General features: G+C 42.7%; 1 protein-coding gene across 13 annotated transcripts in view; it reads right to left on the bottom strand.

Annotated features, from left to right (window-relative positions):
• Nucleotides 1–487: 487 nt before the first annotated feature.
• Huwe1 (HECT, UBA and WWE domain containing E3 ubiquitin protein ligase 1) overlaps nucleotides 488–12,836 on the bottom strand; it is a 105,263-nt gene continuing 92,914 nt past the window's right edge. For 12 of the 13 annotated variants that reach the window (XM_050131227.1, XM_050131230.1, XM_050131235.1 and 9 more), the window contains 12 exons: nucleotides 12,188–12,315; nucleotides 10,942–11,038; nucleotides 8,281–8,439; nucleotides 7,660–7,905; nucleotides 7,181–7,298; nucleotides 6,729–6,869; nucleotides 5,832–6,119; nucleotides 5,616–5,721; nucleotides 3,690–3,807; nucleotides 3,218–3,399; nucleotides 2,611–2,801; nucleotides 488–1,077 (listed from right to left, as the gene is read on the bottom strand). In XM_050131227.1, coding sequence (XP_049987184.1) covers nucleotides 975–1,077; nucleotides 2,611–2,801; nucleotides 3,218–3,399; nucleotides 3,690–3,807; nucleotides 5,616–5,721; nucleotides 5,832–6,119; nucleotides 6,729–6,869; nucleotides 7,181–7,298; nucleotides 7,660–7,905; nucleotides 8,281–8,439; nucleotides 10,942–11,038; nucleotides 12,188–12,315 — 1,877 coding nt within the window. In that variant the 3' untranslated portion in view covers nucleotides 488–974. The remainder of the gene's footprint in view (nucleotides 1,078–2,610; nucleotides 2,802–3,217; nucleotides 3,400–3,689; nucleotides 3,808–5,615; nucleotides 5,722–5,831; nucleotides 6,120–6,728; nucleotides 6,870–7,180; nucleotides 7,299–7,659; nucleotides 7,906–8,280; nucleotides 8,440–10,941; nucleotides 11,039–12,187; nucleotides 12,316–12,836) is intronic. The other variant, XM_050131233.1, reaches the window with a different exon arrangement.

The raw sequence follows: 12,836 nt of genomic DNA, 5'->3' as shown, positions 1-12,836 counted from the left end.
AGAAAGTACTACTTAGGCTTGTTTTCTAACTAAACTTTTATTAAATTTCTTTGTTGTTCAAGACTGGAACGAACCATCAAAGTCTGATCAGATTGAAGTGCTGGATAGAAGAAAAACCACAGAAGACTACTAGATCATCCGTGAAGACTTGCAGACAAATGACAAGACAGACAAAATGAAAACAAAAAGGGTGGTCTTGTGGAGAGCTATCGTTTATTAAAATTACCAGAAGGGAATAGAAACTTCTAAGGAAATTAAAATTGAGAGTATCATAAATGCTCACTAAATACTTAAGGTAATTCCCAATTCCTGGTGCTTGTCAGTCTCTTCTCTGGGGAAACTGAGGAAAGAAATTGTACCAGAAGCGGAGGTGTGTGGCTGAGAAGGGTATACAGATGATTGTCTGCAAAGTTCATTTGTCGAGTATGGAAGAAGTTTTTCTTTTTTCATTTTTTTTTAAATTTGAAAAAAACTCCATTGTGAAAAGTGAGTTATGAAGAGTGCTCTTTATTTGAAACCTCCACAACACAGATGCCAATCTTGTCTCGCATTGAATCATTAGCTGTGCACATCAACACATTCCAAGCACAAATTAAGAAATGCAAACAGAACAAAAAAATATATATATATATAATTTTTCCCCTATCCAAAGGTTTCAAGTCTCAATGCAGCAAATCCTTCTGAACACAGAATGTGAGGAGCACACTGTTCAGTTGGGACACACAGGTCCCTGCAAAGGCTACTGCCTTCTTAACACAGGGGTGGGGTCACGGACGGCATGGAAAAGAGAAAAGGCAAGAGAATGAGAAGGGAACAGGTATGCACTAGGGAAGATGGGCAGCTGGGACAAACACATGGTGAGTTGGTGAATTTCATTTATTGGATTTTGACATTTTCTTTCTGGATCTTTTTAAATCCCCCCTCCCCAAGTCCAACAATGGTAGAAAAACCCCACAGAAGTAGGCAGGGCCTTATTAGGCCAGCCCAAAGCCTTCAGAGCACTCCTGGATGGCCAACAGTAGCATGTGGCGGAGCTTCTCAAAGCTCTCATAGGCAGGCAGGTCCAGTTGATTAAAACTAAAATGACAGAAAGATTAGTTTATGAGAAAAGACAAATGAATCCCAGTGCTACCAATCGATTCCTCTCTGAGCAAGAGTCAATCTATCCCCTGCTTCTCGGTGACTCTCCCATTTTTTCCTCAGCCCGATCTAATGGAATCTGGCTTCAATACTGGCCATTGGCAATATAGACTTTACTGGCCTTACCAACAGAAGAGACACATAAATGGTGAGTTGGTAAATTTCATTTAAATTTTTTTTACCTTGAAAAAAAAAAAAGACTGAGTGTTTTGATTGAATGTATGTGTATGTGCACGCTAATGTCAGGAGAGCACCAGAGCACTGAGAACTGGAGTTACAGATGATTGCAAGTTTTCATGTGGGTGCTGGGAACTGAGCCTGAGTCTTCTGCAAAAGCAGTACATGATCTCACCTGGTGAGCCATCTCTCCAGCCCCTCATCTATTAACTTTTCTATTACTTTTGAGTCAGGGTCTTGTGTATTCCAGGTTAGCCTCAAACTCACTATGACAGTTAACTTCTGATCGGCCTGCCTCCGCCTCCCAGGACTACTACACCTAATTTACGTGGTGTGAGGAATGGAACTACATTCAAGGGTATACTAGCAAGTAAGTACAAAAGAACTACATCTCCAATCATAACATTTTCTAAGAAACAAAAGTCTTTTTAATTTTTAATTTACTTACATTCTGACCACATATTCCCCTCCTCCTCTCCTTCTGTCCCCCCCCCCCCCATCCACTCCTCTGTTTCTGTTCAGAAAGGAGCAGGCCTTTCTGAAACAGACCTTTCAACAAAGCATGATATATCAAGTTGAGGTAGGACTAAGTTCCCCCCACTTTGTATCAATACTGTGCTAGGGAACCTGTATGGGGAGTAGGTTCCCAACAGCCAGCTCAAGCATTAGGGAAAGGTTCTGATCCCATTGCTAGGAGTCCCACAAATAGACCAAGCTACCCAACTGTCACACATATGTAGAAGTCCTAGGTTAGTCCCATGCAGGCTCCCTAGCTGTGGGTCCAGAGTCTGACAGCTCCCATGAGCCCAGGTTGGTTGAGAAACAAATGCCTCTAAGGAAGCATTCAGGGTCACTGCTGATATATGTGTGTGGGTATATGCATGTTAGTAGAAGTGCCTGTAAAGTCCAGAAGAGGAGGGCATTTGGGGTAGTTGGAGTTACAGAGTTGCAAGCTGTCCTGTGGGTGCTGAGAACTAAATTTGGGTCCTTTGAGAAAAAGCAGTAAAAGTTATTAACCACTGAGTCAATGATCCAGCCCCTGCCCAGCCATTACTTGTTTCAGTCAGGCTAACCCCTTTGGAATAAACCATGATTACCTAAAGTGCTGTTTATTTCCCAATGTCTTCCCAGCCACTATTCTTGTGTTTAGCCCATCTGCTCACTTCAACCTCTTCCACAGACCCAACAAACTGAGAGGTTTCTAAAGTCTAATGGACCAGGCAATACTCATGTCTAGAAGTTTATCAAGTCTACAAACTCAATACTGAAAAGAAAGAACAGTCTTTTTCTTACCACGTGTGAGCTGAAGGCAGGCGATCTGTAGATCTGTCATCTCGATGAATCTGAAACTTCTGGATGCCATTCATGCCTTCAAGGGCAGCAAACCCTTGCAGGGGCACCTTGGAAGTACCCGTGACAAACTGGAGAAACTTGGCACGGTCTGCTTGGTCAAAGGAACGCAATGCTCTCCAGAACCACTGGATCTATAGAAGAGACATACAAAAACCCAATGTTAGAAAGAGAGCTTGTAAACCAGGTGGTTGTGATGCACACCTTTAGTTTCAGCGCTTGGGAGGCAGAGGCAGGCGGATCTCTGTGAGTTCAAGGCCAGCCTGGCCTACAAAGAGAGTTCCAAGACAGCCTGGTCTGTTAAACAGAGAAACCCTGGCTTGAAAAACAAAAACAACACTGAAAGGGAGGGCGGGTGGGAGAGGGAAAAGGAGAGAAAATATTAGGTAAATCCCTTTTAATGGGGTTTAGTTCCTTCATAGGACGGATGAGAATATCAACCAATAATATGCTCCAGAAGAACAGAGTCAAAGGCATACTGTCATTCATAAGACAGCAGTGATTAGTGTAAAAGAAAAATATGGGGATACCTCTGCCAGCAGCAGCTCACCTGAATAGAGTTGGACTGGTACTTGTGGTACTCAGTGTTAGATTTTAGATCATCAATGTCGATGGTGGGCAGCCCTGATATGAGCAGCTCTAGTTCTTGCTCAGTAAAGATGGAAATGAGGCGCTTTGGAATGATTTCATAGAAGCCTTCCAAGAAGGCTGCCAGCTGTTTGCGGATGGCTCCTGGTAAGAGAATGAAAAAATAACATGGATTGTGAACTCATACAATTTAATAGAGGTAGAGAGCCTCAATTTGACACCTAATATTGACAGATCTGCCTGCCTCACCTACCACTGTTTCCAGGACCCTATATGATAATAGTTGAAGTATTTTGGTCAAGTGTTCTGACTCCTTTTGTACAAGGCATTTGTGGCTTTGTCATAGGAACTAAGAACAAAAAATGTGAAATAAATAAATGGCCGGCCTCTTTCCTTGAACAAGCCGAGATCTATCTAAAGGACACTTTTCCTACCTGTCATTCTCATCTGGCACACCAGGTGTACATATTCCTTCTTATTTTCCTCTGTTACCAAGATGTTAGCTCCATTGGGTTTGAGGTCACGAACTTCACAAACTCCAAACTCTTGAACCTAGAACATTCAAGACACCAATCATATATATCAGGTTTGGCCTGGGCGGCAACTAACACTGAGGTACAAGAACACACCCTAACTCCTTGCCATGTCTTAGACAGGGAGATGAGGTATATCCATAGCTGCCATTTTTCACTATTCATTAGCTTTGAGCTCTTCTGCATAGGAAAAAGCTGAAAAACAGAATGAAGAAAATTTGCCTATGGCCCTAAACAAGTGATGAAAGGGTACCTCTAACTGTCTAATGTTTTTTCTATAATGAGCTGGTTTTAGGAATGAATTATGTATTGGAACATTTGCGCGGGGTGGGGGTGGTGGATGCAGAGGTCAATGATTAGTGTCTTCTATCCTGTTTTACCTTACTTTCTGAGAAAGTGTCTCATGAGGATCACTTATTTGGCTATTGCCAGCTGTTTAGAGATCTATCCTCCAGTGCTGGGGTTACAGATGTAAGCTGCTATGCCTAGCCCCTCCTGGAATACTTTTTTCTTTTTTTTTTTTTTTTAATTCTTTTCATTCTTTCTTTCTTTTAGATTTATTTATTATGTATACAACATTCTGCCTTGATGCATGCCCGCACGCCAGAGAAGGACACCAGATTTCAGTACAGATGGTTGTGAGCCACCATGTGGTTGCTGGGAATTGAACTCAGGACCTCTGGAAGAGCAGCCAGTGCTCTTAACCTCTGAGCCATCTCTCTAGCCCGGAATACTTTTTTCTTATCCCTCCAATATTTTCTTTTCGGTTTTTCGAGACAGGGTTTCTCTGTGGCTTTGGAGCCTGTCCTGGCACTAGCTCTTGTAGACCAGGCTGGCCTCGAACTCACAGAGATCCGCCTGCCTCTGCCTCCTGAGTGCTGGGATTAAAGGCGTATGCCACCACCGCCTGGTGCCCTCCAGTATTTTCTCCTTAAATTTACTTTTGTGTGTGTATACACGTCATGTGGAGATCAGAGAACCACTTGCAGAAGTCAGTTCTCTCCTTCCACCATGCTAAGCCTTAGGATTGAACTCAAGTTATCAGGGTTGGGGGCAAACACCCTTATCTGCTGAAACATCTTGCTGGTTCTAAAACTTTTATTTAATTTTTTTTTTGGGGGGGGGAGGGAGAACGAGCGCTCAGTGTTAAGAGTGCTCAGTGCTCACTCTTCCAGGACTCAAGCTTTGCTCACAACCCTGTAACTCCAGTGCCCATTTCTGGCCTCTGCATTAGAACACATGTGGCATATATACACAAATAAAACTATTTCATGTGTGTATGAACACAGGTAAGTGTGAAGAGACTAGGGGATAATATTGTCTGTGTCCTGCACTATTTATTCCTGAGACAAAGTCTCTCCCTGAAATTAAGACTGGCATCCAATTTATCTCCAATGATCCTCTTGTGTGTTGCACCCTCCTACACACCAAGTTCCAAGCACTCAATCTTGGCCACACCTGGCTTTTTACATGGGTGACACCTGAACGCAGGCCCTAAGGCTTGCAAAACAAGTGTTCTTTACCCAGCAAGCCAGCTCTTTTCTGTCCTAGGAATTCATTCATTCATTCATTTATTTATTCTGAGACAGGGTTTCTCTGTAAGTTTTGGCGCCTTTCCTGGAACTAGCTCTGTAGACCAAGCTGGCCTCGAACTCAGAAATCCACCTGCCTCTGCCCAGCTTAGAACATTCTTAAAATTGGAGAAACCAGGATTGGATTATTTTACCAATTCTATTTTCTGTTTATGTCTCTGCTTGAGAAAATCAAAGCACCTCCTCAGAACTGTTGAGGCTCAGAGTCAGTTCCAAAGTGATTCCCAAAACCTACCTCAGTGCTAAAGGTGAGGTCATAGCCTAATGTGGAGACATCATTTTCCAGCAGATAAACTAAACCCTGGTAGAAGTGATAATCTTCACTCTCCATATCTGTATACCTAGAAAAATGCCATTAGATAAGGTCATGCTTGGTGGAGGCAGATAGAACGAGGGGATAAGGAACTGAGTCCTAGGGCCAAGGGCAGTCTAAAGACTTCCAGAATCTCACCTGACAGACTTGCCCAAGATGTGTTTGTAGAAGGACCGTGTAAAGTAGCACTCCAGAAGGCGGTTGTCATATACAGCTTTGGCTACAATGCGTCCAACAAACTTGAAGTAGCTGAGGTGGTTGGGGTTACAGTGGGAAGATGGATTGATCGTGTAGGTGACCCGGTCACCAGGTGAGGTACGGAACAAGGCATACATAGGGTTGAACATCTCTCGAGAGATGATCATGTACCACTCTCGCAGGAGCCCCCCAGCATCCTGCCCTTCTTCTCCTTCAAACACTATATACCTGCGTAAAAGAGCAGCAACAAGAGAACTGTGCAGAAAGCCAGGACAGATCTGACCATTCATGTAGCATCATCGAGTAAGCAAGAAAGATTCTGTGAATCTGACTTTGAGAGTATCATTGTTGGATGAAAAAGTGAACAGAGTACCAGGAGAGCTCTGGAAAAACAGACCATGGTTTTAATATCTCATCAGCTACTGTGATACTTAGTGTTGTAAACTGCTAGTTTCTTCTAGGTGGCTTCATAATCCAGTGAACAGTTACTTGACAGGGGTACTCATATACATGGTACACCCCATTCCAGGGTTACCATCTCATCAGCAGACAGATTCCTATTCCTAGCCTAACAATGGTATGAGTTCTCATTGCAAATAAGCATATCCTTATAAACATTAAAGACATCCTTGTCTGCCTAGGAGTTGCTAAGTAACCAAAGGGATAGCAAGTAGGCCATGTTCAAAAGTAGGAAAACTGCTCAATTAACATTATCTAAGAAGAATGGTATTGAGTTTTGTAACTACAGGTCCTAGATTTGAGGCCACATTAGGCCACTATTACCATCTAGAAAGAGCTCCCTGTCCCAAGCCATCTTTCTCTCTCCCAAGTTCTTACAATCGATTCTTCATTTCTTCAGGAGATTTGCGATGCAGTTCCCGATAGGAGTCTTCAAATACATGGTCACGGCGAACATGCACTGCCATGTCTTCTTTCCGGAGCCCTTCATCCAAACGTTCAAGCTCTTGGCGGAAATATCTTAGGATAAAGAAAAGTAGGATTGGGGTTGGCAGAGCAAACAAATTTGTCTGTTTAGAAAGAAAACTCAACAACACTCTTTGATCTTTGTAACCTACACACCTAGAAGTATATAGTAGTTGGGAGAGAAATCATTTATTAGGAATTTATTTTTTTCCTATTTCTACTGAATAAGGGATCACAGAGACTATTACACTAGATTTCTGCAACAAGCAATATACATGTACAGGAGGAAGGAGAGGAGTAGAGGGAAGACAGGTATCATTCATGTGGTTCTTTACCCCAACACTCCCCACAACCAGGGCACATACTTGCGCTTGACATCAAAGTCGAGGACACGAATGTAATCTACTAAGACAGCAAAAGGCCCATCAGCAAGGTGGGTGGTGGACTGCCGTAGTATCTGGTTTAACACAGTGCGGTGAGTCTCTGAGAAGAGATAACAGCAGGAAATCAGCATTTTATAGAGGTCCTAAGAAGCTACATAATCATCTACTAGTAGTTAGCAACTTGCTCTTAATTGCTTTAGGGGTCTAAATCAGGAATTAACTAAAGTTAGGGGCCAGTCCTATACCCAACACATGGCTTCACATGACCTCAGATAAAATCAAATCCCTGGAGTGGCAGCATTTAAGAGCTTATAGCAGGCCTCTCCTGCCCTTACTAATTTTGTTTAAAAAAAAAATGTGTACATGCATGAGCATAAGCGTACTTGCACTCTTTCTCATTCTGCTGAATCAGCTAGGGATAAAAAGCATTCTGTATCTGTGGGTCTAAGAGTTCTCTGTACCTGCAAAGCGAAGGAACTTCTGTGTATCAGGGGGCAGGCTTGAGGAGATGTGCATAGACGAGGGCTCCCTGGAGAAGAATGGGTCGAGGGAGGAAGGAGTGGCTGGGGTTAAGGGGGCAGGGGAGAGTGGAGGAGGCTCATCCTTGATGTGTGCCAGCTGGCTCTCGCGGGTGTCTCGGACAGGAGGCTTGCTTTCCCGCTCTGTGGCATGGACCAAAAAGAAGGCCTCGACAGCAGGCTGTAGCACTACAAGACAGCAATGACAGCAAAATAACACTTCACAAACTTTAACACACAAACACCCCCACCCTTCCATAACCACGTCACAAAAATATATAGCATGGAAGAATAAATAGTGAAAAATTGCAGGAAATACAACGTAGACAAAGTCAAAGAGGAAGTTAGAAAAGTGGTAAAGGCAATCAGTAATAAAGAAAATCTCAGCCTAAAAGCAAAATGTACCAGAGTTACCAAGAGAGAGAAGGCAGCTTTTCTGAATTCTTGTTATAGAGAGGGAGAGAATAAGCTTGAACTAAAAAAGCAAGACATTACCATCACCTGGTAAAGTGTCCCAGAGCTGACCAAGGGGTTGGGAATCTGTGCCCTTGGAGAGCAACTCACCTAGCACAGCATGTTGGTCATGGGATTCCTCCAGTTCCTTTAAACATTCCCCTAGCATGTCCCACAGCTCATCTAGGCTCAGCTGCTCACTGAGTAGTGGTAACTCAGGCGGCCTCTCCTCTTTCTCTTTCTCCCCCTGTGGTGCTCCATCTGAGGTGACTAGATACACAAAGGATAATCAGAAAGCTTTCAGTATCTTTCTTGAGAAATTTCTTCCCCAGACCAAAAGCACAGGCCACCAGACACTCTGTGCTGACCCGCTGGCCAAGAATATTAACTCATTGAACAACATCTAGAAGGTCTACATATTGCAGTGGATGGCATTAAATAACATATTTGGAGACTGGAGAGATGGCTCAGCGGTTAAGATCATTGCCTGCTCTTCCAAAGGTCATGAGTTCCATTCCCAGCAACCACATGGTGGCTCACAACCAGCTGTAATGAGATCTGGTGCCCTCTTCTGGCCTGCAGGCATACAGAATATTGTATACAGAATAAATTTTTTATTAAAAAAAGTAACATATTTGGCTCAATTATACTAGCGTTTAAGCCACATAATCCTGTCATTGTCTCCTTAGCCCACAAAGAACATCTTATTTTAAGGGCAATGTGCCAAATGGAACTTTTGACAATTGCCTCCAGCACAAGTATGTTTTCGAACATTATATCCACCAAATTCTGATAGCTGCCCTTGGAATCAGGCTGCCCATTTTCTTTACCTCCCTATTTTCTTTTCTAAGAGATAGGGCTAGGACATAAACCAGATATTTTGACTCAAGTTCCTTTTAAATTAGACAACTTGTCTCGGCAGTTTAAGCCCCAAGAAGCCTTAGTGCAAGATGGATACCCACTATTCCATGGTTGGTATTTTTCCTAGTTGCCCCCTGGGAGTTTATTCTCAACTGCCCAACAGCCAAGCAGCGAGAATTAGCTGGATTTTCTGGGCAGGAGAAAATCAACTGCTTAATCACTAGCCTTTTCCCCACCTCCCTACTCTATACCTTTTCAGACCTCTGCTTTGCTTAGGCTTCTTCCTGACCTTTGCTTTCATCCTCTACCCAAATCCTGACTATTTTTCAAGGCTTTGACAGCCCTAGGTTTAAATCCTGGCTGTGGGGCACTTGCAGATCATGTGACCTTGAATAAAAGAAGATGGATGAAGAACATGGGAATAATATTTACCTCCAAAATTCCAGATGACTCAAAAGCATTACAAAACTGGGTGTCCCATGAGAACACTATTTTAAAGTAATGTGTTTACAGGGTATCAAAAGCATTCTGTATGTAACTCACTGAAAAATGCCATTTACCATGTGTCAGGTACTTGACAGTATTATATACATATTCAATTATTTAATTCTAACAGCTGTGAATATCCCTATTTTAATTAAAAAATAATATCTGTGTTTTCTGATGGTTTTAGGTGACTCCTGTGAAAAGCTGAGTCCCACAGGGGTCGCAACCCACAGTTGAGAACCACTGCTCTAGAGCCATCCATTTTGTTTTTTGAAATAGGATCACTTGGTGACCTGGAGCTCACTGATTAGGGTAGGCCAGTCACTTGGTCAGCAAGCTCAAGCCTAAACTCAGGAATCTCCCTACCTTGGCTTTCTCTAGCACTGGGATTATAAGAGTGTGTCACTATATCTGGTGCTTCTGGCCTGGAAATGAACTCAATGAGTTCATGGATGGCAAGCAATTTACCTAGACTGGGCTGTTTCTCCACCTTGAACAGTCCTGCTTTAAATGAATTGTGCCTTATAACCCAGAGCTAGTAAATGGGTGAGCCAAGTCTTGAAACACACACCATATTCATGAATACAATTTCCCTTTTTTCTTTCTTTTTTTGAGATAGGGTCTCACTATTATGTATTTCTGGCTGGCTTAAAATTTCCTGTGTTAATCAGGCTGATCTTGAACTCAGAGATATGCCCATTTCTGCCTTCTGAGTGAGTACTAGGATGTGGGTCCCACAGGATCAAACTTGGTTATCAGACTCTATAGCAAGCCAGTTCACCTACCCTTCTTTTGAGACAGAGTCTCACTACATAGCTGCAGACTTGGTATATGAATAGTTCAATATTGCCTTAGTGGCTTCATGTATTTACTTAGAGAAAATACAGGACATGTGGAGATCAGAGGAAAACTTTGACCATGTAGGTTCTGGAGCTCAACTCAGGTTGTCAGGCTTGGTGGCAAGCACAAATGTCCTGTATCCACTGAAACATCTTGCCAGATTCTAATCTGCTATTTTGTTTTATAATTTACTTAACTTTATTTATGTGCATTGGTGTAAAAGTGTCAGATCCCCTGAAAATGGGGTTACAGACAGTTGTGAGCTGCCATGTGGGTGCTGGAAATTGAACTCGGGTTCTCTGGAAGAGTGGCCAGTGCTCTTGACCACCGAGCCATCTCTTCAGACCCCTAATCTGCTGTCCAGGCTGATTTCACATTTATCATAATCCCATTTTAGTTCTCCAGATACATGCTATCATACCCCAGGTGTTTCTTTACTATAAAAATCAAAATCCTGTTAACATTTATAGAAACCAGTGTTCACTGATTGTATATATTTTGGGAACATAGAATCCACTAGGATTTCTCTCTCCCCCCCCTCTTTTTTTTTTTTTTTGCTGAACTATAAGCAGTAGTAGTACTGACCAATGGACTGAGTATCTTGAGCACTGGGAGATGGCTGGTCCACATCCATGGGTGACTCCTCTCTCCGGACAGATGCCTCTGACTGGCTAGACTCCGACTGGATAAAAGGAAAACAAGGACATATAAAAGGTGTTTTCCTCTGGGACAGACTAAAGGTTGGCCCTTGAATGTCTTACATACTGAGCTTAGAAGATACTTCCTCCTACTCGGTTATCAAAGTCTATAGCTCTCCAGGTCAAAAGAATAACATGCATGCTTCCTTTTCACTCTAAGCTTGCAGATTTTCCCCAAGAGTTGCTCACAACCAATTCCCACTCAGACCACACTCCACCCCCAACACTTGTGCCCTTAGCATAGACAAAAATTCCAAGTTTTTGGAAACAGGTTTTTTTTTTTTGGTTTGTGTATGCACACATAAGGTAGACTTGTTGGCTATTTCTATTAGCTCAAATGGAACTTTACTGTATGACAGATCCCCCCCCCCCGCAAGAATGGGTTTCTATGTGTAACCTTAGCTGTCCTAGAACTCACTATATATACCAGGTTATCCTCAAAACTTAAGAGATCTGCCGGCCTCTGCCTCCCAAGTGATGGGATTACAGACGTGTTAGCACCGTCTGGCTCCAGAAATTTTATGTAAAAAAAAAAAAAAATCCTGGTATCTTAGGAAAGTGATTTGTATGTTCTAAAAACAAGAAGGCAATGAAAGAGTACCACTGCTTTTATTACAGCTATTCTGATTTGGGACCTCAATGATGAGGTGGCTACTTGAGTTCCTAAAATCTTCCTCATTTCCTACATCCAGGGGATTATAAAAAAGGCAGTGGCCAGGGTGGAAGAAGTAACTACAGATAAAAGTGGCCATATGAGATGTATACCAAGCTTGGGGAACGACTCCTAAGATGTCTCTGCATTATTTCATGACACTAAAAGTCTTTTTTAACCCCATAACCCTTCAGAACCCAGGAAGAGCATTAGGTAATTTACAAAACACTACTAACTGGATAGCTGGGAGTGGGGTATGATGGCTAAGCTTTAAATCCAACCAGATGTCAATACAAACCAGTAAAACAATCAATAAACAGTAAGGGAAACACCAACAAAAAGTAACCCTGTTTGTCTAGAGGCATTCATTAGCAAACTTAATGCAAAAGCACACAAAGTATGGGCAATGAAACCCCACTGATGGCATGTTGCAAGAAGGAGGGTAGAGAAATGAATGAGGGGCCACAGGCATCATGCTAACCGTTGCTGCTTGTTGCTGTCTCCGCGCCCTTTGACCCTCACGTACCATTTGTATAATGGCATCAGCCTCAGCCTCCAGCTGCCGAACAGCTGCCTGGATGCTGCTAGCTGAGCCTAAACCGGAGGAACCTGGGAGAAAGAGGAAAAAAAAAAAGGAAGGCACAATATAAAATGTAGGAAGAGGGAATGTCTAAAATTCTCTCCTCTCTCTGTGGATGCCATAGGGCATCTTGTTGTTTGAATTTTAGTTCAGGCAGTTTTGTATACTCATAATCAAGCCCCAAAGTAGGGAGGAGCAGGGGGAATGGTGCTAGGCAAATGGATGGTGGTATGTTAAGAATGTTCTATGGGACAGGAAGAGGGAGGAAAAATGACTTGGCAGGCTAATGTCTGAGAATGTGGCTAAAGTTTTAGTTAGGAGTGTTCAAGGAGGCAGAAAGCACACACCCATAAGTCTTTCTCAGCAAAATGATGGTTTCCCCATTTCCTTGCCAGATTTCTATTACCCCTTAATTGTAACTTGATCTACTCAATCTCAGGTAGACAACTTGAATGGGTTATATACAATACAGCAATCAACATTTAATCTTAAAAAAAAAAAAAGGGTGGGGTGGGTGGGTTTTCTTTTTGGAAAGGTCAACCACAAACAA

The sequence above is a fragment of the Alexandromys fortis genome, unplaced genomic scaffold (assembly GCF_014885135.2).
Source record: "Alexandromys fortis isolate MF-2015 unplaced genomic scaffold, M_Fortis_MF-2015_v1.1 scaffold_373, whole genome shotgun sequence".
In the NCBI taxonomy this organism is placed as follows: Eukaryota; Metazoa; Chordata; class Mammalia; order Rodentia; family Cricetidae; genus Alexandromys; species Alexandromys fortis.
This window is presented reverse-complemented; position numbering and strand designations above follow the sequence as displayed.